General features: G+C 35.2%; 1 protein-coding gene across 5 annotated transcripts; it reads left to right on the top strand.

Moving 5' to 3' along the window:
* Nucleotides 1-3,832: 3,832 nt before the first annotated feature.
* On the top strand, nucleotides 3,833-22,973 carry LOC123537269 (ubiquitin-conjugating enzyme E2 T-like). Of its 5 annotated transcripts, none has more exons than XM_045320936.2 (7): nucleotides 3,833-3,933; nucleotides 8,754-8,867; nucleotides 9,753-9,822; nucleotides 16,360-16,465; nucleotides 17,081-17,179; nucleotides 18,308-18,382; nucleotides 22,554-22,973. In XM_045320936.2, exons 2-7 carry the CDS (start codon nucleotides 8,759-8,761, stop codon nucleotides 22,719-22,721), a joined length of 627 nt encoding a protein of 208 aa, XP_045176871.2. In that variant the 5' UTR covers nucleotides 3,833-3,933; nucleotides 8,754-8,758; the 3' UTR covers nucleotides 22,722-22,973. The 5 variants fall into 5 exon arrangements, with proteins under 5 accessions (XP_045176871.2, XP_045176868.2, XP_045176870.2 ...); XM_045320933.2 differs by having other exon boundaries at nucleotides 3,837-3,975; XM_045320935.2 differs by having other exon boundaries at nucleotides 3,841-3,876.
* Nucleotides 22,974-23,792: the final 819 nt, after the last annotated feature.

Below are 23,792 nucleotides of genomic sequence, written 5' to 3'. Positions count from 1 at the left end.
AACATCTTATACCGGTATATTTTTTAATATTTTACCGACAAGTTGCAAGATTTTGCAGTTAGAAAATCGAGAAAAGAATGTTGTAGTTATGGAACTACAATGTCCTATTTGGCAGATTAAAATGCACTAGTCATAGATTCATGCTTGCCTTCTATGAATGTTATACGTGTATAATTATGACTTCTGAAATACAGTCTTTGAAATTTGAAATTCGTTGAAATTGTATTGCTGCACTGTTATATTGTAATGACTATGTATTCCTTTAAAACCATTTATCCACTGTTAAAATTAACGACAATTAAGTTATTGAGCGATAATTCAGGGTACCTACAACTTTGGCATTGTGGAACGGAGCAACAGTAAAATTCTTTGTCGTATGCTAATTCTAGAGACACATTTTCATTACGAAGCAAGAACACTTCTCTCGTGTATGATAATTCCAGATACATCATTTTCATGGAGAAACAAAGAAACACAATTCTCTTTTATATAACGATTCTTGATACAACAATTTCATGGTGAAACGAAGCAACACAATTGTAACTGATATGTTAACTCTATATATGCCAGTTTCATGATGAAACGAAGCAATACAATTCTCTCTCTCTATGACGATTCTATAAACAACATTTTCGTGTTAGAGCGAAGCAACACAATCGATTCTAGATACACCGATTTCACGCAACATAATTCTGTTTCAAATGTTAATTCTAGATACAATATTTTCATGGTTGAACGAAGCAATACTAGTACTATTCTGTTTCGAATGTTGTTTATATATAGATACGACTTCTTTGTACAAGTATTTATCTGTGTTCATGTTTTACGGCTTGCACGCGTGTCTAATAAAGGATAAAACTAATGAATTATGTGGGTTTTTTTCTACTCAAATTCACATTGCATGTAGCTTTGACAATAATGAAATGAAGATCCGAAAATAATGCCCTCTGTTCTGACGAATTAAAACACCTGCAGTTCATCCATACTTGTTAATATGATATACTTTAATCAGTCGAATATAGGGGACGTGAGAGTGCTGCAATAAACACTACTTCTCATATTACAGCTATTACATTGTTTGGTCGGGTTTTATGCTTCAAAGGATCTCTTTATAGCCCTTGGACATTTATGACACTATGTCTGCCATTATGGCAAAAAAAAGCACAAACAATCTGTATTTTAACCTTTTTATTATATACATTCTCTTCATTTTCATCTTAATATTTTCAGTTTTCATATTTTCCACAAACATCATTATCTTTTATATTGCTTTTTTCATTAACAATGTCATCGATTAAAAAACAATTCAGCTGCCATTCTTCCGCCATAATTACTTTGCTACATGACGTCAAGGTCAGAGCGCGTGGATGTTCTTATATGGTTTATATGGCGTGTGATGCCCGTTCCGTCAACGGCGGCCGTAATGACCGTTTTCAATGGCTTTATTGTTACTTTTTACAGTAAGGTATATGATAAAGATGTTTAACTATCACACTAGCTGATTTTAGCTGCCGAATGACGGCCGTAAAATGTATCTCCGTACTTGGACTCAGTGTTGTTATATTTTATGCTCATTTGGGACCATGGAGACTATTTATATGGTAAGATGGAGTTCCGCTTTTTAAGTCTATGTTTGTAACGATAACAACTTTTCAATTCCTCAAGCTTCTTTGCTTTACAAAATAATAGGAGCAACCATGGTACCAAATATGTACTGTTGAATATCAATAATCAAGTGTAAATTTCTACATTTTTATAGCAGAAAGCATGGCTTTAAATGCTTGTTCGGTCGAATACCATTTGAAGTTCCCATTCAAAGAAAAGAATAACCCCTAAATAAGAAAAAGGACAATATCTTTTAGCATTTTTCTCAAACCGAAAGACCAGAAAGTTATGTAGACCCCTCTTACTTTTTTCTAGAATATTACTACAAACTGTCCGCTAAGATGTTTCTATCGTCAGCATACAAAAACGAGAATAGCCTATGGAAAATATTTACATCATTTAAGACATAATTTATAGCAAAAGAGTGTTTTAACACTATTTATGCACGATGGGCGGTTATACGTCGGGCGTAATAATTTCACGAGGGCATAGCCCTCGTGAAATTATTTGTACGACGTATTACCGCCCGACTGTATAAACAATGTTCAAGCAAGGTTTTGCCATAAATTATTTCGATTCTAATATGCCCTTAATCTAAAACAGCGCTCTTTCTTGGTCGCAACAAAAACTTTGACGTCACCGCACGTTAACGTGACGTTATTCTAGCGTAAGCGTGTTTTAACAGAGACAAGCATATTAGAATATCATTTCACATCTGGTTAACATTTTCAGGCAACAGCTGTAGACATAAACATAAATTCATTCAAATAATTAAGAAAATTATATAGATATTTTAAATGTGACAATTTAAATGCAAAAATACCTTGTCTAATACAAGTCTGACTAGTAAAATAAATCTGACAAATAATTATTTGATTTTACGCAGTCATGAATTAGCTCTTCATACATACTAAAGATAGTTTGGAAACATTTTCCATCGAAATCATAACTTAAGGTATTGGACCCGTAACAGAGTACCTCCTTTTTGAAGAGTATTCAATTCCTACCATAAACCTACTTTGACTGCAATTTTCAGGGGGGCGTAGGTTCAAGCCCCACTGGGACCAAAATATTTTTCTCCATATTTTCCCTTTTTCCAGTAAGTTTTTACTTCTTTCAAGACTTATTATGGATGTATTGTACAAAAGAGGAAAATTTTCATTTTATAAGCAATTTCTTGTGTACCTCTGAATCAGGAGGGTAGAGTTAGACATCTTTAAAAATACTGAGTTACATGCGGTAAAAGTTCTCTATTTTGCCATCATTCTTTAGATTACATATTGTGGAAGAAATGCAGGTAGGTTTTACTTCTGCTCTGCCCCAAGGTTATTTTTTAATAAAGTGCGCAAAATTCAAAACAGACCCACAGGATTCGACCTTATATTTTCAATGTTGGAGTTAGAATTCTGTCTCATTAAATCTGTTTACTTAAGGCACCCTAGAAAAAAATGATCGACATTTACAGTTTTATTTTGTGTTATGTAATTGTTTAACAATAGTTTGATGTTTCTTTTATCAAAAATAATGCTGTTATGAATTCTCTGCAAACGTTTTAGATAGTGGCCATCACATTGAAATTTGTCTCTACTTGAGCTTGAGGAAATTCCATAAATTATACAAATTTTAGAAAAAAAAACGGCACGGTAAAAGTTATTTAAAATCTGATTGGATGCTTGCAATTAGCGTTTCTTTATATCTCTGCATGAAAATAAATCGTATATGTATAATACCACATGCAATATAATATAAGTCAAAATGTATCCATATAAATATTGATCTTTCTCTTGTAAATAGTTATCAAAATAAATGTATTTTAAAGGAAAAGAACATATATATAATTGAATTTTCTTTCATTCCTTGTTAATTTACACAAAATCAAAGGATCAAACATGCTACCTGTGGATGCAATGTATTTGTTGACCAAGATTTTGATAAAATAAAAACTGCACATGCCTATTTATTAAGCAAAATTAGGAGAGAGAAAATGAAACATTTAAAACAGAAATTTGCTTTAGGCTTTTGATTAACGAATATATGCATAAATGATCATTGGGTAAGCCAGTGTTTTAGATTCTTGTTTTAAATGTTTCATGATAAGGGTATATGCAGAGCTGCGTGCCTTGCTTGAGTGCCCGAAAATATAGGCAAAAACGACGTCGTCTTCTTTTCTTAAGATAATTATCGTTGGGTTAGCACTCAAGCTCTTCAACACAAGAAAACAACAAAATAAACATTGACAAGTTGCGGGAAATTTTGAGCGCAAAAAAGAGAGTAGGCATAATATTTTGTAGATCTTTGCGTTGTTGCATAAATTTCAGGAACAATAAGGTTATTATACCGTGAGGGGAGTCCAGCCATATACATAGATAGGTAGATAGATAGATAAGGTTATAAGTCCTGCATAGGCGTAGGAACGAGTTGAACTTTGTGGGGGAGGGGGCCAAACTTTTTCGACAGGCGGGGGTGGGGGCTGGCGAGCGATCCCCGGTGCATTCATGAGTTGGTACCGAGAGGTCAATACCTCTATAGGCGTACGACTACGCGCTGAACTGTCTGCAGTGTAACATAATCGGTCAAAATATGTATTGTTCTAATTGCTATCGTCGCACCATATAATTTTACGCACACCTATTTCGACGCCATTTTTGTTTTTACCTCGTTCTCGATTAACTTGACAGAAAACATCATGGTTAATTTTACCGATAAAAAAGTTGGAAAGTTTAGGATAAGAAGATATTTATCAACTTACATTTACCCTATACATGATTTTTAATGTTTCTACTAATGTAAATTTTCATCCATTTTAAAAACGTCCCTGTGGAAGCTTAGATTAAAAAAGTCACTGGAAATGTTGTTGTACGTCTGCAGCCGACTTTGGTGCTATCAAGGTCACATCACTGCCATGTGACATATGTAGTCGCACTATTTTATGCACTGTTTTGGAAGGTGTACGGATTATATATCAATGCGATCATTTCTACTCACTTCATTTTTTTTTCTCTTGTCAAGTAGGCTGCGAACACTGGGTTCATCTAAAGTTTTGTATAAAACAAAATGTACCCAATTCCTCTGTAAACACTGCAGTCCAGAAAAATGAAAGAAAAAACAGGAGACAGTGTGTATTAAAAAAGCAGAGTGATTATTTATGTTCTTAGCCCCTTATGTTCATGAATGTTTAAATGTTTTCAGATTTATTTATATCATTTGGCCTTAATATTGATGATCTACTTGCATCTGCTTTTGTGTCAAGTTTTATTGCAGCGTCCATGACAGTTATGGTGTAGCACATTACTTACAGTGATTGCACAAATATTTAAGCCAATCAAAAGCTTCGTAACAAGTATCATGTAAGATGCATCGAAATAGGTGTGTTAGGAAAAAGTATGGCCGACCACACTAGTTGTTGTTTACCTTTTGATTTCTGGCAGTCAGTTGTTTAGAATAAGATGTTATTGGTATGATTCAATGCATAAAAGGTTTGTGCACATGCAACATCTAATAGAGTCACGTATGTTACTGAATGAAAAAGCGCTGCCATGTTGCTTGTTATGTGCGTCGAAACTGGTGAGTCTGGGATATCCTGGCCCCTCTAGTGAAGAATCTTCTAAGTAAATCTCAAAACTAATTGATACTTAAGTTTCTTTAATGAACTCTTGAGTGCACACTTTATGTCATACTAAAGTCAATAACAACTTGGCACAAATTTCTTTGCATTCCAATTATCATTGTTCACAACTAGTCTTCGGTTGAAGCCCTGAATATACAATCAAAAGCACTGCATTTGACTAATTATGATATAAAGATGTGGAAATATTATTACCCTTGGACAGACAATGAAAAACGTAAATACATAATGTTTATGTAAAAACTTATATCGTTTTTGCAGACGCTCAAACCGGAACTGTAGTGATGCACTCGATATTCTCTCTTTTCATAAAATATAATCGGAACAATCCTCGTCGCGTTCGAGGTTTCAATACTCATCGTACGGAAAGAGACAAGTCAGAATGCAAGGAAAGGCCAAATACAAATCAGAAATCAGATTGAAAAGAATGATAATTTATTATGATACTGAATAAATGTTATATTAGACGGCAAGTTACATCCCTTTTCCAAAATATTGGGGGGTGCCAAACTATAGTTGGGGCACCCCCCTATCCTAGCTTTCGAGGGGCCAGGTCCCCCCTGGCCCCCCGGCTCCTACACCTATGGGACATAAATGAAACTTGTTAGTCGACTTAGTGTACATTTGTTTCAGTTCTAGGTCTGGCTAACATACTATTTTTATATTCTCTGTAAGACTTTAAGCTCAGACTCCTGTGCTTTAAGTTATGCCTATAGATGCCATGGTCACTGATGGTGTAACCTACAGTGATTCGGCTCATGAGTGGATGAAGTTTAATGATGTTTTTGTGACTTTTCATTCATTGATGTTTTTTTTACATACGCACTGATTTAGTCAATAAAGGATTAGCCTTACTCATTTGGCTTATCAGGATGACTTATTTTATGATCTGAGATTTTATGTAGTTGTCATCCACTAAGCCTTACCCATATCTGCATTTTACTAGCTGTTAGGAAAACAAAGACATTAAAAAATCCAAAAAAGTCATAATACACTGGTCAGACTTACTTATACGGCCGGCACGTAATAAACCGAATCTGGTCCAATTTTCAAATGACAACTGTTGATTTCTCAGACTTTCAATCATAAACTCATTCCTTCCCCACGTAGAAAATACTAATAACATTAAAAAAACATCATTATCATTATAAACAGCCGATCTGATAGAAATTTTTTCAAGACACAAAATTTTATCCTTCTGCTGTCTGTTTCATACACCGGTGAAACGAGATCTCATTTAGTTCCCACATGATGTTGGCGAGATTTGCTCTATATGCCTTTCAAGTTGCAGATCTATTTCGTTTTATAGCTCATTGCTTGGTCTGATAAATTAAAACATTAATATTCATGTAGAAACTTCAGATGGATTGAATATAACTTATAATTTTAAATAAGAGACTTAAAAATGTTAAATTGTGACAGGTGTGAGGAAATATCTGCCCTGACACCGATTTCAGTTCACAGCAGACTGCCGATGACACTAAATTGCAGAAACAAAAAATATATTCATAAAATGTCAGTGAGGCAAGTTTAAGCTTTAATGTCAACATAAATTCATTACCAGAGATGTAATCATTACAACTACTTTGTAAAAGTACCAGAAAACATTCCCAACGGATTTCATTGGGGATTACCTAACAGAAATATGCAGAATGAGTTTAGACGTGACGGGTACAGCGACAGTCAAAAGTTATAACACTGTCCCAAAACATCCTATTATTTGGACTAGTAAAGGATAGCCTTGATTTTTAGCTCATCTGACTTTTTGAAAAAAAAAAATGAGTTATTGTCATCACTTGATCGGCGTCGGCATTGGCGTTGCCTGGTTAAGTTTTATGTTTAGGTCAGCTTTTCTCCTAAACTATCAAAGCTATTGCTTTAAAACTTGCAGCACATAACACCATCCTGCTTTTTGCAAGATTTATGGCCCCTTTTGTACTTAGAAAATATCAGATTTTTTGGTTAAGTTTTATGTTTAGGTCAACTTTTCTCCTAAAATATCAAAGCTATTGCTTTGAAACTTACACCACTTGTTCACCATCATAAGCTGACCCTGTACATCAAGAAACATAACTCCATCCTGCTTTTTGCAAGAATTATTGCCTCGTTTGGACTTGGAAAATCAGTTTTCTTGGTTAAGTTTTATGTTTAGGTCAGCTTTTCTCCTAAACTATCAAAGCTATTGCTTTAAGACTTGCAACACTTGTTCACCATCATAATCTGACCCTGTACATTAAGAAATATAACTCCATCCAGCTTTTTGCAAGATTTATGGCCCCTTTTGTACTTAGAAAATATCAGATTTATTGGTTAAGTTTTATGTTTAGGTAACCTTTTCTCCTAAACTATCAAAGCTATTGCTTTGAAACTTGCAACTGTTGTTCACCATCATAAGCTGACTCTGTACATCAAGAAACATAACTCCATCCTGCTTTTTGCAAGAATTATGGCCCCTTTTTGGACTTATAAAATCATGGCTAGGACAACTTTTCTATTATACAAAAAAATCAGATGAGCGTCAGCACCCCCAAGGCGGTGCTTTTGTTATTTGATGACATATGAAAAAATAACACAACAAATAAACATTTAAAATGTTTGTCAGAATGTCTGTCTGCATGCTAGTAAAAGAATGATATGAAAATTTATACAGTAATTCAAGTCTAAATACAAAATTTATCAACCTATCCTCTATACCGTAAAATCCGCTAGACCCTAAAGCACTGTACTTTCTCTTATGACCAGGAAAAAAATACTGTCATCTATTTTTCCATTCAAACTTTGCTTCCATCAACTTTTAAATTGCATCAACACATTTTCATATCTTTATCTGTTTTTCGACAATCCAACTAAATATCGAACAGTACACAGTGCTAATCCTCACTCTGACAACATTGCATAACAACGAATCAGTCTATAAGCAGTCAGTAAAATTAACATTCTGGACCTTGCGCAGACAAAGCAACCATTTCAATATGAATTTAAACTAAAAACTACAAACTAATGAAACACAAGACACAGTCTTGTCTAGCGTGAATGTCTATCATGTATTGCAAGATCTGTCAGAGATGCATGTTTGCTTGTAGAATAAATATTGATAAATTTACTATCTCTTACCATAAAATATGCTAGTTCATTAATCCTGAAATAAAAAAAAATCCCATTTTGGTTGTTTTACAGCACATTTTTCCCAATCGCAAAGGCCCCGGCCGCATTCCCAAAATAGTTGGAAAAAACTGTAAAATATCCCACTAGGGAGATTGCTCAGCCTGAAAGTCTTTCAAGTACAGTGCAACCTCTGTAGAGCAACACCCTTTGGGAGATAAAAATATTGAATGTTATGTAGAGGTAAATTTGATAGTATATTTCAGCTTTGGGAAATTTTGATGATGTTGTTACAGAGAGGTTTCTGCTTAAGAGAGGGCCGCTCTGGAGAGGTTGCACTGTATACTGTTAATTTTTGGATAAACTTTCATAGGTTGTGGTATAATAATGAGTTTAAACTTGTAGGCATTTTGTTTTACAGTAAAGATGCAAAGGACAGCGAGAATGAAGAAAGAAATCCAGATGCTGACAGAATCTCCTCCTTACGGTATATCCTGCTGGCCAAACGGGGATAGTATTGATCGCCTTGAAGCAAGTTTGTATATTTTTATTTCTCTGCTGGTTTGTCCTGTTTCATAGTGGAGTTGAAATTAATGAATGGAATTAGAAACACAAATAGTGGCCTGACACCGAAAATGTTTTAAATTTACATCAGAATAAAAAAGAAGCAAATAGAGTTTTGTGTGTAGGTGACAATTTTAAGTTTATTGTCTGATGGCATAATATGTCAGCTTTATTTTGGATTCCCAGTGACAAAAAATTCAGTTGTACCTGAACTGTATGAAAAATAAGTAGATCTATCGTACTTGACTATGTGTTGATATCTGTGTCAGTGTAAGATTGAAAGTTCTTGAGTGATAGATATTAAACAAACAAATTTTTATTGCTGTTCTCTGGGGCTTTTTTTTCACCCATATGTTTTCATAAGTTAAAAGAAGTATTGAGCTAATCCTCGATTGTGATGCCACTTTTGCTTCTGTTATAGACCTAATATGGAAGGTCAAAGACAGTGTTTCTTTAAAATATGCTTTTCCCAAAATATACAATGATCATGCATGAATTTCCTAAGCCTTTTCACAATTAACAGATAGAAATCCTGTCTCTTTCTTCTCAATGGTTTTGACAGTATTTTACAACTGAAATGTCATACATATTGGGCAATATCACATGTAAAGGCTTTGCAATGTTTTGAAAAAAGTTAAAAAGTTCTCAGAGATTTTTAGATTTCTTATACATTTAAATATAGCAGAGCATAATTATATCTATGTTTTTGTTGATATTTATGTACTTTATCTATTTTTCAGTGTATGCTTAGGAAAGAATTTCTTGTAAATTATAATTCATGTTGTTTCCTCCAAAGTCGCAATTCATGTTATTTTGTAGAAAGTCTGTAATTGCTCATGACTATGTTTTCTTCCAGTTATTTTAGGTGGTGAGGACACACCGTACAGTGGTGGGGTTTTCAAGTTAGAAATACAGATCCCCGACAGGTAAATACATAAACAAGAACATGTCAAAAATATTTACTTTAATTTTATGCTCGGTTCTGTTTATAGTACCCAGGACTTTATTACAATAATAGATTTTTCATGGGTCAGCTGTAATATATATCAGAATTTTGTGCGCGGGAGTTTTTATCCCTGCTATTCCTTGACTGTATTTGTACAAAAGTGCTGTTTTTGTTTTTAAAATAAGTCAATTTATTAGTCCTCTACTGGTTGAAAACCAGTTTTGGGGACTATAGGAATGCGCTTTTCCGTCATTCCCTCCGTCCGCAAATTCGTGTCCGGTCCATAACTCTTTTATCCATGAAGGGATTTTAAAATTACTTGGCATAAATGTTCCCCATGATGAAACGACGTGTCATGCGCAAAACCCGGACCCCTAGCTTAAGGGTCAAGGTCACAATTGGAGTTCAAAGGTCAACGGGGCTTTTTTCCTGTCCGGTCCATAACTCTCCCATCCATGAAGGGATTTTAATATCACTTGGCACAATTGTACCTCATAATAAGATGATGTGTCATGCACAACTTTGAGACCCCTAGCTCAAAGGTCAAGGTCACACTTAGCAGTCAAATGTTAACATGGCATGAACAGGGTCTGTTTCGTGTCCGGTCCATAACTCTTTCATCCATGAAGGGATTTTAATATTACTTGGCAAAAAAGTTCCCCATGATGAGACAACATGTCATGCGCAAAACCTGCACCCCTAGCTCAAAGGTCAAGGTCACAATTTGAGGTCAAAGGTCAACAGGGCTTTTTTCCTGTCCGGACCATTACTCTTACATCTACAGGGTTCGCACAGGCTTAAAAAGTACTTGAAAATGAAGGGCAGTCTTGAAAAGTCCATGAAAACAAAATTTGTCTTGAAAAGTGCTTGAAAATTGCCCAAAGACCTTGAAAAGTACTTGAATTTCTTATTTTCTCATATGCTAGACAATTAAAATCTCCCTGAAAATCAAAAGTAAATCTTTTAGAATAAAATCGGCAAGTTTCGAGCAATGGGCAGAGCTACGAAAACGCTGTAATAAAAAAGATCGAATGTGTTCGGGACGAAAGCAAAGTTTGGGTACGAATGTTTCATACTTTCTGTTAGCGTTGTCTCCCCTGACTAAAATGGCGTCAGTTCGTCACGGTAATCTATGTAAGTATTATTTATAAATAAGTCCTTGAAAACTATAAGACTAGTGCTTGAAAAGTCCTTGAAAAGTCCTTGAATTTGACTTGGCCTTGTCTGTATGAACCCTGATCTATGAAGGGATTTTAATATCAATTGGCGTAATTGTACCTCATAATAAGACGATGTGTCTTGCACAACTTTCAGACCCCTGGCTCAAAGGTCAAGGTCACACTTAGCAGTCAAAAGTTAACATGGCATGAACAGGGTCTGTTTCCTGTCCGGTCCATAACTCTGTCCATAACTCTGTCATTCATTAAGGAATTTCAATATTACTTAGCACAGATGTTCCCCATGATGAGACAACATGTCATGCGCAAATCCCGTAGCCTTTGCTCAAAGGTCAAGGTCACCATTGGGGGTCAAATGTCAATAAGGGTTTTTTCCTGTCCGGTCCATAACTCTGCCATCCATGAAGGGATTTTGATATTACTTGGCACAAATGTTCCCCATGATGAGGCAACATGTATTGCACAAAACCTGGACCCCTAGCTCAAAGGTCAAGGTCACAATTGGAGGCCAAAGGTCAATAGGGTGTTTTTCCTGTCCGGTCCAGAACTTTGTCATCCATCAAGGGATTACAATATTACTTGGCATAAATGTTTCCCATGATGAGACGACATGTGATGCGCAACACCCAGAACCCTAGCTTAAAGGTCAAGGTCACACTTTGAGATCAAATGTCAATAGGATTTTTTTCCTGTACGGTCTATAACTTTGTCCTGCAAAACAGGATTTAAATATCAGTTGCCACAAACATTTCCCTGGATGAGACAACATGTTGTGCGCAAAGCCCAGGCTCTAGGTCTAAGGTCAAGGTCATACTTAGAGGTCAAAGGTCAAATTCAAGAATGACTTTGTCTGGAGCATTTCTTCTTTATGCATGGAGGGATTTTAATGTAACTTGGCACAAATGTTCACCACCATAAGACGAATTGTTGTGCGCTAGAACCAGGTCCCTAGGTCTAAGGTCAAGGTCATACTTAGAGGTTAAAGGTCAAATTCAAGAATGACTTTGTCCGGAGCATTTCTTCTTGCATGGAGGGATTTTGATTAACTTGGTAGAAATGTTCACCACTATGAGGCACACTTTTTTTAGAATTATGTCCCTTTATTGTTACTATAAATAGATTATATTGTAAGTTTTTTATTACTGGCCGTAGGGAAAAATTGAGACCACTTTTCTGTGGTACAACATGCACGGTACATCCAACTTTTAGGTGTATTTTGATCTATCTCTAGCTGGTTAAGAGTTTCTTGCGGACTTATATAATTATTTTATAGATTTTTTTTTTTTTTATGCCCCCGAAGGGAGGCATATAGTTTTTGAACCGTCTGTCAATCTGTCGGTCTGTCAGTCTGTCCGCATTTTTCGTGTCCGGTCCATATCTTTGTCATCGATGGATGGATTTTCAAATGGCTTGGCATGAATGTGTACCACAGTAAGACGACGTATCGCGCGCAAGACCCAGGTCCGTAGATCAAAGGTCAAGGTCACACTTAGACATTAAAATATAGTTCACTGATGGGCGTGTCCGGTCCATATCTTTGTCATCCATGGATGGATTTTCAAATAACTTGGCGTGAATGTGCACCACAGTAAGACGACGTGTCACACGCAAGACCCAGGTCCGTAGCTCAAAGGTCAAGGTCACTATTAAACGTTAAAGGATAGTTCATTGATGGGCGTGTCCGGTCCATATCTTTGTCATCCATGGATGGATTTTCAAATAACTTGGCATGAATGTGTACTACAGTAAGACGACGTGTCACGCGCAAGACCCAGGTCCGTAGCTCAAAGGTCAAGGTCACACTTAGATGTTAAAGGATAGTGCATTGATGGGCGTGTCCGGTCCATATCTTTGTCCTCCATGGATGGATTTTCAAATAACTTGGCATGAATGTGTACCACAGTAAGACGACGTGTCGCGCGCAAGACCCAGGTCCTTAGCTCAAAGGTCAAGGTCACACTTAAACGTTAAAGGTCATTTTTCATGAAAGTGCATTGATGGGCGTGTCCAGTCCATATCTTTGTCATTCATGCATGGATTTTAAAATAACTACGCATGAATTTGTGGCACAGTAGGACGATGTGTCGCGCACAAGACCCAGCTGTGTAGGTCAAAGGTCCTAAACTGTAACATCGGCCATAACTATTCATTCAAAGTGCCATCGTGGGCATGTGTCATCCTATGGAGACAGCTCTTGTTTGTTTTAGGGTTTATTTCACTTTGTTGTTACTATAAATAACTTTTATGATAACTTTTTGTATAATAGGCCAAAAAAAAATCCAAATGAAAACAACTGTACATTTTTCTATATGCAAATTTTAATCCAAGTGCTTTGTTATATTATATTGTATATATAGTACAATATTGTTTATACATCATTGACAGATATCAGTTCATTATGTTATACTGCAGTAGAGAAAATTAGGTGCCTTCCAGTAGGGGACTTTGTATTGCATGGCAATACTTCATTCACCTGTGATATACCTATATAAATTCTGTTAATTCTGCTTGTATTTCACATGTAAATATGAACAGGTAGAATAAAAATCCTTATTGTACCTTTTGTATTGTATGTTGCAGGACTATTTCCATCTAACATGTTTAATATGCATGACCCAACAGTTTTACAAATAGCACACACAAAGGCTTCACTCATTTCTGTTTTAATATCGACAGTGAAGATTTCGTTTGATAACAAAACAACAGACAAAAAGGTGGAGATATATGATAAAAGGTCATTACAACAGTAGCTAGATCTGGGATGTTTTATTCGGCTGTTGTGGATTTTGCAAGGACAGATCACACTCGGCGCATGCACGCCTCGATAGATTTGATCTGGCAAAATCCACTTGAGTCGAATGCAGTATCCCAGATCGAGCTACTATTATAATAACCCTATTTTATTATATACCTATAAAAATTCTGTAAAAAATTGGCTTAAATATGAACAGGCAGAAAAAATTTCTGTATTATACCTTTTAAATTCCGTATTGCACCTTTTGTATTGAATGCTGTCGGACTACTTTCATTAATATGCATGACCTGACACAGTTCTATAAATAGCGCACATAAAAACTTCACTTAGTTCCATTTTAATATCGATAAACATTGAAAATTTCGTTCAATAACAAAACATCAAACAAAAAGGTAGAGGTATATAATAAAAGGGTCATTATAACAGTAGCTAGAACTGGAATTTTGTATTTGGCTCTCGTGGATTTTGCAAGTTCGGATCAAGCAACTGTTAAAATAACCCTATTATATTTCATAAGACGACAATGCGTTGTGAATATTCTACCTTGTGAGCTAATTCTCGTGTTAAAGATATAGCCACGCAAAAATATCTGATTGACAGTACCATGAACTGATAAAGTTCTAAACATCTGATGTGTTTACACCATTTTTGTCAATTACAAATATCAGGGTTAACATCTGTGAGTGGCCTGTCATTTGTCTGTGGTAATGGAAAAAAACATCAAATTACATTGCTTTTTCATATGTGGCAGTAATCTTGCAGTCTGGTGATTTTAGCTTGAGAATATTTTCATTTTTGCAATAGTTATTTTGGATGTTTTCTTTAATCTCTGTTTAAGATCCTTAATGATCCTTTCTTGAATTCCAATCTGGAACATGCTGGATCTATCATCTTGTGTGGCAGTGGGTGACCAGGCGTTGTCCACAAAAGCTGCCAGCTCTTTAACCCGAGCAGTCTTAGCCAGCTTTCACTAAATTTGGTCACCATGTTGATAACTAGCTTGGTCCTTCAACTATCTCTGGAGTTGCGGGTCTTAAATGACTCAAAACTGTAAAAAAAGGACAGTGTCAATTCTTAGAACTTGAGCAGTTTATCCAATCTTCACCAAACTGGGTCATGTTTATTGGCTCATACGTCATCAGAGCTCAGTAACTGCCTGAATTGTTTCAGTGGCTTTGGAATTATAGTCGTCAACAATAAAAAAAAAACATAAGAAAAGCTTGTTAACACTCTATAGGCCACATATGAGACTCTAGAAGTCACATTTTCTACTTGATCTTTATAAAACTTTGTAAAAAGTTTGTCTGTATGAAATCAAGGCCAACTTAGATTATAAGTTATCAGGGGTTAGAATTAGGTCAGGTGAGCGATACAGGGCCTTCAGGGCCCTCTTGTTAAACAAATCTGAGAGTTTTTTTCCCTGTGATTATACATTTTCACTCTATTTCCTACATTTGATTTTTTTTTAAAAATCACATTTTTCTCCATGCCAATGATGTAAACAGATGAAAAAAAAGCTCAAAAGTATCATTGTTCATATGTTTTGAAATCTTCCAGTCAGGACCTGGTTGCCAGATTACGAAATAATTTCACACAAATACTAAGGTGACCCTTTAACCAAGAGTGTTCAAGCAAAAAACATGGCAGACGAAGGAAATGGTCTTTTTATTCCCTATATCTATGTAAAAAATTACCTTGTCAGAATCTGCTGGCTGAATTTTAAAATAATTCACACAAATGTTCCTTTGATGAACCTGTACTAAGGCTGTTGAAATTAATTTTGATTCGTCAATACATATAGATCACTTTACTATATGGTCATTGGTGGAAATATTAAAAATCTTTTTGTCAAAAACTGCATCCTATATTTTAGAATAATTATACACAAAATTTAATGTGTTACCAAGAGTTTTCAAATTATTGCATTTTGTCAAAAATATTGTGACCAAAGTAAAGTAGAAAAACGTTCAAATATCATGCACTCCTCTTAACTGCTGTCCTGATTGTCAAATAATTCACAGAAATATTATTTGGGTCACCCTGTACTAAAATTGATTTGTCAAAAGAAAAAATATGACTGCAGCGCTGGAGGATTTGGCTAGCTTTCTTTCTCTACATGTTTTCCTCTCTGTATCTCCAGTACAGTAAAGCGTAAAAAAATGTTTCCAGTAACGTGCTCAAAACAATGAGGGTAGGTAGGTTGGTAATTTTTTTTTTATTTATTAAGTGGGACTTTTCGAAAGTTTTTGCGTCAAAAATGAATGCAAATAAGGGGGTGATGCCTTTACAGCAGCAGTAAGTTGATTACGAACATCACTGACCATGTTTAAAGCATTAAAAGTGCAGTTTTGCATCTCCTTTTTAAAAAGTTGAGAAAAAAATTCTCCAAGGCCATAAAAATCTAGGGTCGGGCCAGAAATTTAGGGTAGGTCGGGATACTGGAAACAAACATTTTTTTTAGGCCTTAATCAAATTAACTTTGCAGAAAAGTTTCTTGGATGAACCTGTGAAAGTTTAACAGTGAAACTCACTTGAGCAATTAATTTAGGGCCATCATTTTACAGATATTTTCTTTGACTTTCAGGTACCCATTTGAACCACCAAAAGTGAGGTTTATGACACCTATATATCATCCAAATGTTGACACTGGAGGAAGGATTTGTCTAGATACGCTCAAAATGCCACCGAAGGTACATTGTAAAAACGAGGACAATTTCTTTTTAACATTCAAGTTGCTAAGATATTAGCTAGTATTTTAAGTTAAAGATGGTTTTATAAACATGATGGTCTTTTAAAACTGGTAGAATGGTGCTGTCGGAGATAAACTGGAAGAAAAACTGGGATTATAAAAGGCAGATTATGTAGTTATGGTGGTAATTTGTGGGGATTCTTAAGTAGGTTCTGATTTGACATATTAAGCTGTTGTAAATTCTCTTCAGTTAGTTGGTTATGTTTTATATAGCGTATTCAAACTTTAATTCAAGAATTCTTTGTTACATATAAAATGTGATTGTAAAGTAAGATTCATGAGTGAACAGAAAATTAAAGTTTTGAATATATCTGGTGTTGTCGTTGGGTTTAAGGGATTAGGTTAGATCTTACTGGTATTATTCTTTGGTGTGCATTTAAAACAGGCTGTGACAGTACAAGACATGTATGATATAATACATGATATATACTTGCATACGTTAAATAGTTCCCTGTGTAGCAGCAGACGACAGTGGGAGTGTGCACCACTTGTATCAAACACACTTAGATTAACAGTTTTCAGTTGACATTCTATCAGTGCTTTGTTCTATAATTAGGGAGCATGGAAGCCATGTTTAAACATCAGCACAGTCCTGACATCTGTACAGCTTCTGATGGCAGAACCAAACCCAGAGGACCCTCTTATGACAGATATTGTGAGTACCTTTCATCTTCAGGCTGACTTACAACCCTTTCTCAAGTGGTTCAGGTTGTGGGCTTCAAACCACTGCCTTTCATTGCTGTGGGTTCAGAAAGCTCTGGTCAGGATGTAGAATTTTTGTCATGTAAAGAAGATATCTATGTAGCTTATGTACAGGTTGGAAAATCTAGCCGGGTTTCATTTTTTTACATGAAGAATGGCCTGTACTGTACTGCGCCTTGAGCCTTCCTCCAGGGATTGCATAGACTTTGAAAAGTTTTTGGATATGATACTAGTACTGAAAACTCCTTGAAAGTTTCTAAAACCTTAAAAAACTAAAAAAGTACTGTATTTTTTAAAAAACTGCTTGAATCTCAAGTGAAACTTCCTGAAAAATGTTCTATGAGCAAAGAATAAATTTTAAAAAGTAATAGAAAAAACAAGTTATAACCAAGAGTCTGTGACTGTATTCGATTGTAGATTACATAGAGCAGTTCCTTCCTTAACATAGTAAGATTTCATGACATGGTTTTTAGGAAAGTTGTCCTTGAAAAAATAAAAATAAATACTTGAATAGTCCTTGGAAAGAACTCGACTTTGGACCACGGCCTTATAGATGGAAAGTCGCCATACAACTGAAATTACATTGATGTGATCAGCTTAAAACCCAACAAAATTAAAGCATATTCCCTTTCCTACATACACAAAACTTTATTTTAACAATTTTTGTGTTATAATGATGTACTTTGAAGGCGATAAACTTAATCACTATATAAATATAGCACAGGTATCAAATTTATTTTACTGAACAGGTTGACCGTAGGCCATTAAACTTCAGAACTAGTGACATAATTATGGCCTCTTGTGGCAGTTTGCCCTAAATTCCAGTTCAGTCCTTATTGATTAAGGGGGTCATTTGGTCATAGGTCAAGGTAACATCATACATGAGACTGAAAATGGCACACTGGCTGTCATGGAGGACTCTTGTTGATTACAAGTTTTGTCCAAGGTTATATAGTACATTTAAGTTCATATCTTAAATTTATTTTGTTAAGTTTAAAAATTAGAATAACATAATAATAATATAAGTAGAGTTTATTGCTAGGTATAAGCCCTGTCATTTCTACTTTCTTTTTATTTGCAGTCAAATGAGTTTAAACACAACAGAGCTCTGTTTGAGATGAATGCAAGAAAATGGACTGAAAAACATGCAAAACAGGTAATCTTTTCTTTATAAGTTATCTCATTGACCGAGTTATTAACCTTTTGCCTGCTAGCGGCAAGTGATTCTGCCTTTGCGACCAGTGCAGACCAAGATCAGCCTGCACATCCGTGCAGTCTGATCATGGTCTGCACTGTTCGCTATTCAGTCAGTAAATTTCAGTGAACACCCATTAGAATAATAAGAGGTACTGCCCAAATTGAATGATGGTCCAGTCCATTTTAGAAATTTAGCAGGCTAAGGGTTAAGATCACTTGTTCCTCTTTGCAACAGACTGGGGCCTCCATTGTCAAGTTCTCTGACCTAAAATCTGTTACTCCCTATCTGTGGATTTGATTTATTGTAGTAAATTGATTCACTTTTTCTGTGATATGTATAGTGTAAATCAGGTGTGTGATGACACCACAGTAAAGGATGATGTGCCATCATGTGGTGTCAGAAAATACTTTAACTTTGATAATCTGCTAAATGAATAAAGTAATAATGAATTTAAAACAAACAGATGATTAGCTTTGCTTCAAGAAATATGCAGTCTTGTCAGCTCGACTACGAAGTACTGTGTATGGAGAACTATCCTACTCAACTTGGCCGACATACGAAGTATTTGGAGAACTATCCTACTCAACCTGGCGCAGAGTCCTTCTGCGTCTACACCTTGGTAAAAATTTGATGCACTTTCTCTTTAACTCATTACCTGATGGATTTGCTTCAAACTTGAAATAGTTATTTCTCATCATCGCTGACATAGGGTTTGCAAAGGCGTTGAAAAGTCTTTGAATTCAGTCTTGCCTTTAAAAAATGCAATATTGGTACTTGAATTTCATGAAAAGTCCTTGATTTTCTGCAGACAGCCTTGAAAATCTATTGCACACTGGTCAAAATTCCATATTTTTAGCGCCCTTTTTCATGCAATTAAAATATTCGAATGTTTGAGTACGAATGCAAATGGTACGTACTAACTAGGGAGCAAGCGAGAGTTTGTTGCATATGACGTCATTAATATGCAAGCAAAAATGTCAGCGTTCATTATTGAAAGATGAAGAAAATTTGGAAAACTGGGGAAGACGTGCTCATTTCATTCTTAGCACTTATTACGGCCCGTGATATAGCCAAAATATTGGATTTTTTGTTTGTGATGCTCATAGTTCAAAAAGTATATCAGACATCCCAACTTTTTCTGAATGCCAAGTGGGAGTTTTTGCTTTCCAAAGTGGGAGATTGAGGTGTTCAAGTGGGAGATTTTATACTGCGGTAATTATGTTCATGATAACGAAGCTTTTAACAAATCTAATGATAATATAAACTTATTTGCCCTTATAAAATCACTAGTCTTAAAAAAATTCACTTGTCTATATCTTATTATTCATGCATTTTTAATGTTTTGGAACAATAATACACGAAGCCTTCTGTGCAAAATTAAATAGTTATGGCACTTTAAGCACTATGTCTAAATTCAAAACACCACTGAGAATTAAACCTGCACTTTTATTTCTTTAATTGTTGGAAAGAAGACTCCCCAGGTGAATTTTACATGACAAACAGTACAGCTGTTAGAACTGTAAAAACAAAATGTATATAGCTATAAGAATAAAAGTTCAAGCAACAGAAAATTTACTGTTTGATTCTCATCCCTGTCAACCAGTATTTAAAACACCTGGCTCAAATACTTTTATTGATCAAAATTCTGTTATCCAAAATTGAATGTCCGGGTATTGTTAAACTTTCGTAGATTTGCCTTAATCTCCAGTTAAAAGGATGTGTTTGACAAATTGTTATGATGCAAAGACAGTTTAACAGCATTTGATAGTAAGTGATATTAAAATTTACCATGACATTTCCTCTTATCAAAATAATTTAAGAGAAATGTTTTTTAAAACCTAGCTAGCAGGTTGACTCGGCGACCATCTACTTTCGATTTCAAAAAGGTACAGAAAAAGGTAAAGCCAGTATAATTTCAAATCTAAATTTGATTGAATTTAATTAGATATCTAATGTCTGGATTTTAATTTCAATTGTGACACATTAATCAACACCTGGCTTTGTTAAATCGTGTAATAAACAATAATCAGCACGGGTAGAATAAGGTGCGAAAATATCTGAAAGCTGTTGTTTACAGACTCGTCAGTAGTGATACAGTATCAGATAGGCGCAAAGAAGTGGATTATTTCATAATTTTTGTGGTTTATGTTGTTTTGTTGTTGTTTTTTTTAATCGGGAGATTGAGACTTCTGATCGGGGTGATCGGGTTTTACAACCAGAATCGGGAGAAACCCGATCGGATCGGGAGAGTTGGGATGTCTGGTATATGGCCTAGAATAATGAATCCTTTATATAAAATGTTTGTTGAGGCTATACCCCCTTAAGACTGCAAACATTTGATGATTGCCCCTTATTTGAGACAATTGTACAGACACATTGTAGTTCCCCTTGATTTGGTTAAAAGAAACGAAAATGCCTGTAAATCAAAAAGTATTTTAGCTAGAATCACAAAACATGACATAATTATTAGAATACACTTTTCTTACTTTTAGGTATATTCCTCTTGACCCTGTAGAAGCAGAGTTTTTTCCCCCTTGATTTCGGAGAAAAAAGGATTTTTGACTGTATCTAAGTATCCTATTGAGGGATCTTTATGAATTTTTACACAAATATAGATTTTAGAGCAATAGTGCATGCGCAAATTTCATCATGATCTCTTCAGTAATCAGTGTTTTTGCCCTTTAAATGTTTTACAATTTGTAAATTCCTACATAACGAGTAATCCATTGATGGATCTTTATGAAATTTAAAACGAATATTGATCGCTGTAGGATCCTGGTGCATGCACACCTTTCATCAGGAACTCTTCAGTAACAACGTAGTTATTGTCTTTTATTTGTTTCAAACTTCATAAATTCCAACAAAACAAAGCAACCCATTGATGGATCTTCATGAAACTTAATTCAAATATAGATCACTATAGAATGGAGTTTTTCCATTGATTTGGTAAAAAAGAAACTAACAAACCATAGCACAGTCCTAGTATACATTACTTTTGTATATCTGGAAATTAAGAATCTTTTAAAATATAGTCCCTTCCTTCACAAAAAAAAATCTATTTGGCAGGGGATATGAATTCTCCAGGATTGCTTATTATTTTTGGCTCAATGGCTCAATGAATTTATGCCCTATTATCATCACTATTATGTTTTGTTTAACATAACAGATCATCAAGTAGTTTGTCCAATTGTTTTTGAAATATGTCAGTATTTTACAGAGTTAACTACAAAAAAGAGAGAGTGTAGAGTTAGAAAATTTGTTGAGTTTGTTTTCCATTTTCATTGCCCTTTAACCAGTAGGTTATATGGTATTGTCTTGCAAACTTCTCATTTCTTTATTACACGCCTGAAGAGACGAATTATGTTATACCCCCGGTGTCCGTCTCTCTGTCTGTTAGCAATTTTGTGTTCGCTCTGTAACTCTTTAACCCTTTGAAATATTTCAAAGAAACTTGACAAAAATGTTCACCACATAGGGACGACATGCGGAGAGCATGGTTTGGGTGGCTCGCCTCAAGGTCAAAAGGTTACATTTAGGGGTCAAAAGTCATACGAGTGTGTTTCGTGTCCTCACTGTAACTCTTGACCGCATTGAAGGATTTCAAAGAAGCTTTACACAAATATTCAGCACATCGAGACAATGTGCAGAGCACATGTTTTGCTTAAAGGCCAGACTTAGGAGAAAATATGTGTGTGTTTCGTGTCCACTCTGTAACTCTTGAACTGCTTGAAAGATTATAAAGAAAATTGGCACAAATGTTTACCAAATCAAGATGACATGCAGAGTGCATGTTCTGGATGTCTCGCTTCAAGGTCAGGTTCACACTTAGGGGTAAAAGGTCATCGCTGTGTAACTCGAACCCCTTGAAGGATTTCAAAGAAACTTGACACAAATGTTCACCACATTGAGACGATGTGAAGAGCGCATGTTCTGGATGGCTAGCTAGAAGGTCAAGGTCACACCTAGGGGTCAAATATCATACCTTTGGGCATATATTGCTTCGTATTGCAGTGCTCTCTTCTACTCTTCTGTTGTGAGTGTGTCTATATGTGGGCAAGTTGTTACTGCATAGCACTTGCACATTAACTGATTAGTAGACATCAAAATGTGTTGTGTTTGTATTTTGCAGGAAGAATCAGAAGCTCTGGCTGGTCCAGCAAAAGGAAGCATGGACAATCAAAATGTGTCTGATAAAAGTGATGTGCAATCTAAAGACATTAAATCTAGTGAATCATTGGATAGAAAGAGAACGTTACCTATGGATGATGTGACAAATAAACAGTCTAAGCTGTTATAGAATACAAATATAGAGATTTTTATGAAAAAATAAAAAATAGATGTTAAAGGGGTACATCTCCAGACTTGTGTCAACTTTTTCAAAATTTAGCATTCATTACGGAGTAACTGTTGTTAATTTTTGTATCTCTTATTATATGCTTATAATATGCTTGGATAGACAGCAAACTTGTTTGTCATTAAGAATTCACACTTGTTGTATATACTTTTAGAGATAATACTTCAAACTTGGTAATAGAGTTTTGAATTCACATTTCTCACTTTGTCGGTGTTGGCGTTGCCTGGATAAGTTTTATGTTTAGATCAGCTTTTCCCCTAAACTATCAAGCTGTGGCTTTAAAACTTTCAACACTTGTTCACCATTAATAGCTGACTCTGTACAGCAAGTAACGTAACTCCATCCTACTAAATATTTGCAAGAATTATAGCTCCTTTTGGACCTCTAAAATATCAGATATTTTGGTTAAGTTTTATGTTTAGGTCAACTTTTCTCCTAAACGATCAAAGCTATTGCTTTGAAACTTGGAACACTTGTTCACCATCATAAGCTGACTCTGTACAGCAAGAAACATAACTCCATTCTGCTTTTTGCAAGAATTATGGCCCCTTTTGGAAAATCAGATTTCTTGGTTAAGTTTAGTGTTTAGGTCAACTTTTGCATAGACTTACATAGGAAAAATTTAAAAATCTTCTTGCCTGAAATTGCAAGGCTTAGGCTTTTAATATTTGGTATGTTGCATTGCCTAGTGGATTACCACCAAAATTGTTCAAATTATGCCCCAGGGGTTCCCAAGTTTTACACAGACTTATATAGGAAAAAAACTTTAAAAACCATCTTGTCTAAAAGTTCAAGGCCTAGTCCTTTGATATTTTGTATGTAGCATTGCCTAGTTGATCTCTAACAAGATTGTTTGAATCATGCCTCTGGGGTAAAAAGAGGCCCCGTCCCAGGGGTCGCTTGTTATATGAGTTATGTAGGAAAAAATACTTAACTATGTAGGAAAAAATACTTCAAAAATTATCAGATCATATTTCCTAGACTGTTCGATTATAATTACCTGATGACCCCAAG

The sequence above is a fragment of the Mercenaria mercenaria genome, chromosome 17 (genome assembly GCF_021730395.1).
Source record: "Mercenaria mercenaria strain notata chromosome 17, MADL_Memer_1, whole genome shotgun sequence".
Lineage (NCBI taxonomy): Eukaryota > Metazoa > Mollusca > Bivalvia > Venerida > Veneridae > Mercenaria > Mercenaria mercenaria.
The sequence above is the reverse complement of the archived record's forward strand: the minus strand, read 5'-3'. Positions and strand labels throughout refer to the sequence as shown.

Bases quoted from the DNA above. Each gene is read 5' to 3' on its own strand.
- LOC123537269 (XM_045320931.2), top strand. From the start codon at position 5,142: ATGTTGCTTGTTATGTGCGTCGAAACTG. The intron at 8,868-9,752 runs GTTTGTATATTT...GTTTTCTTCCAG, and splicing joins TATTGATCGCCTTGAAGCAA to TTATTTTAGGTGGTGAGGAC. The intron at 18,383-22,553 runs GTAATCTTTTCT...TGTATTTTGCAG, and splicing joins CTGAAAAACATGCAAAACAG to GAAGAATCAGAAGCTCTGGC.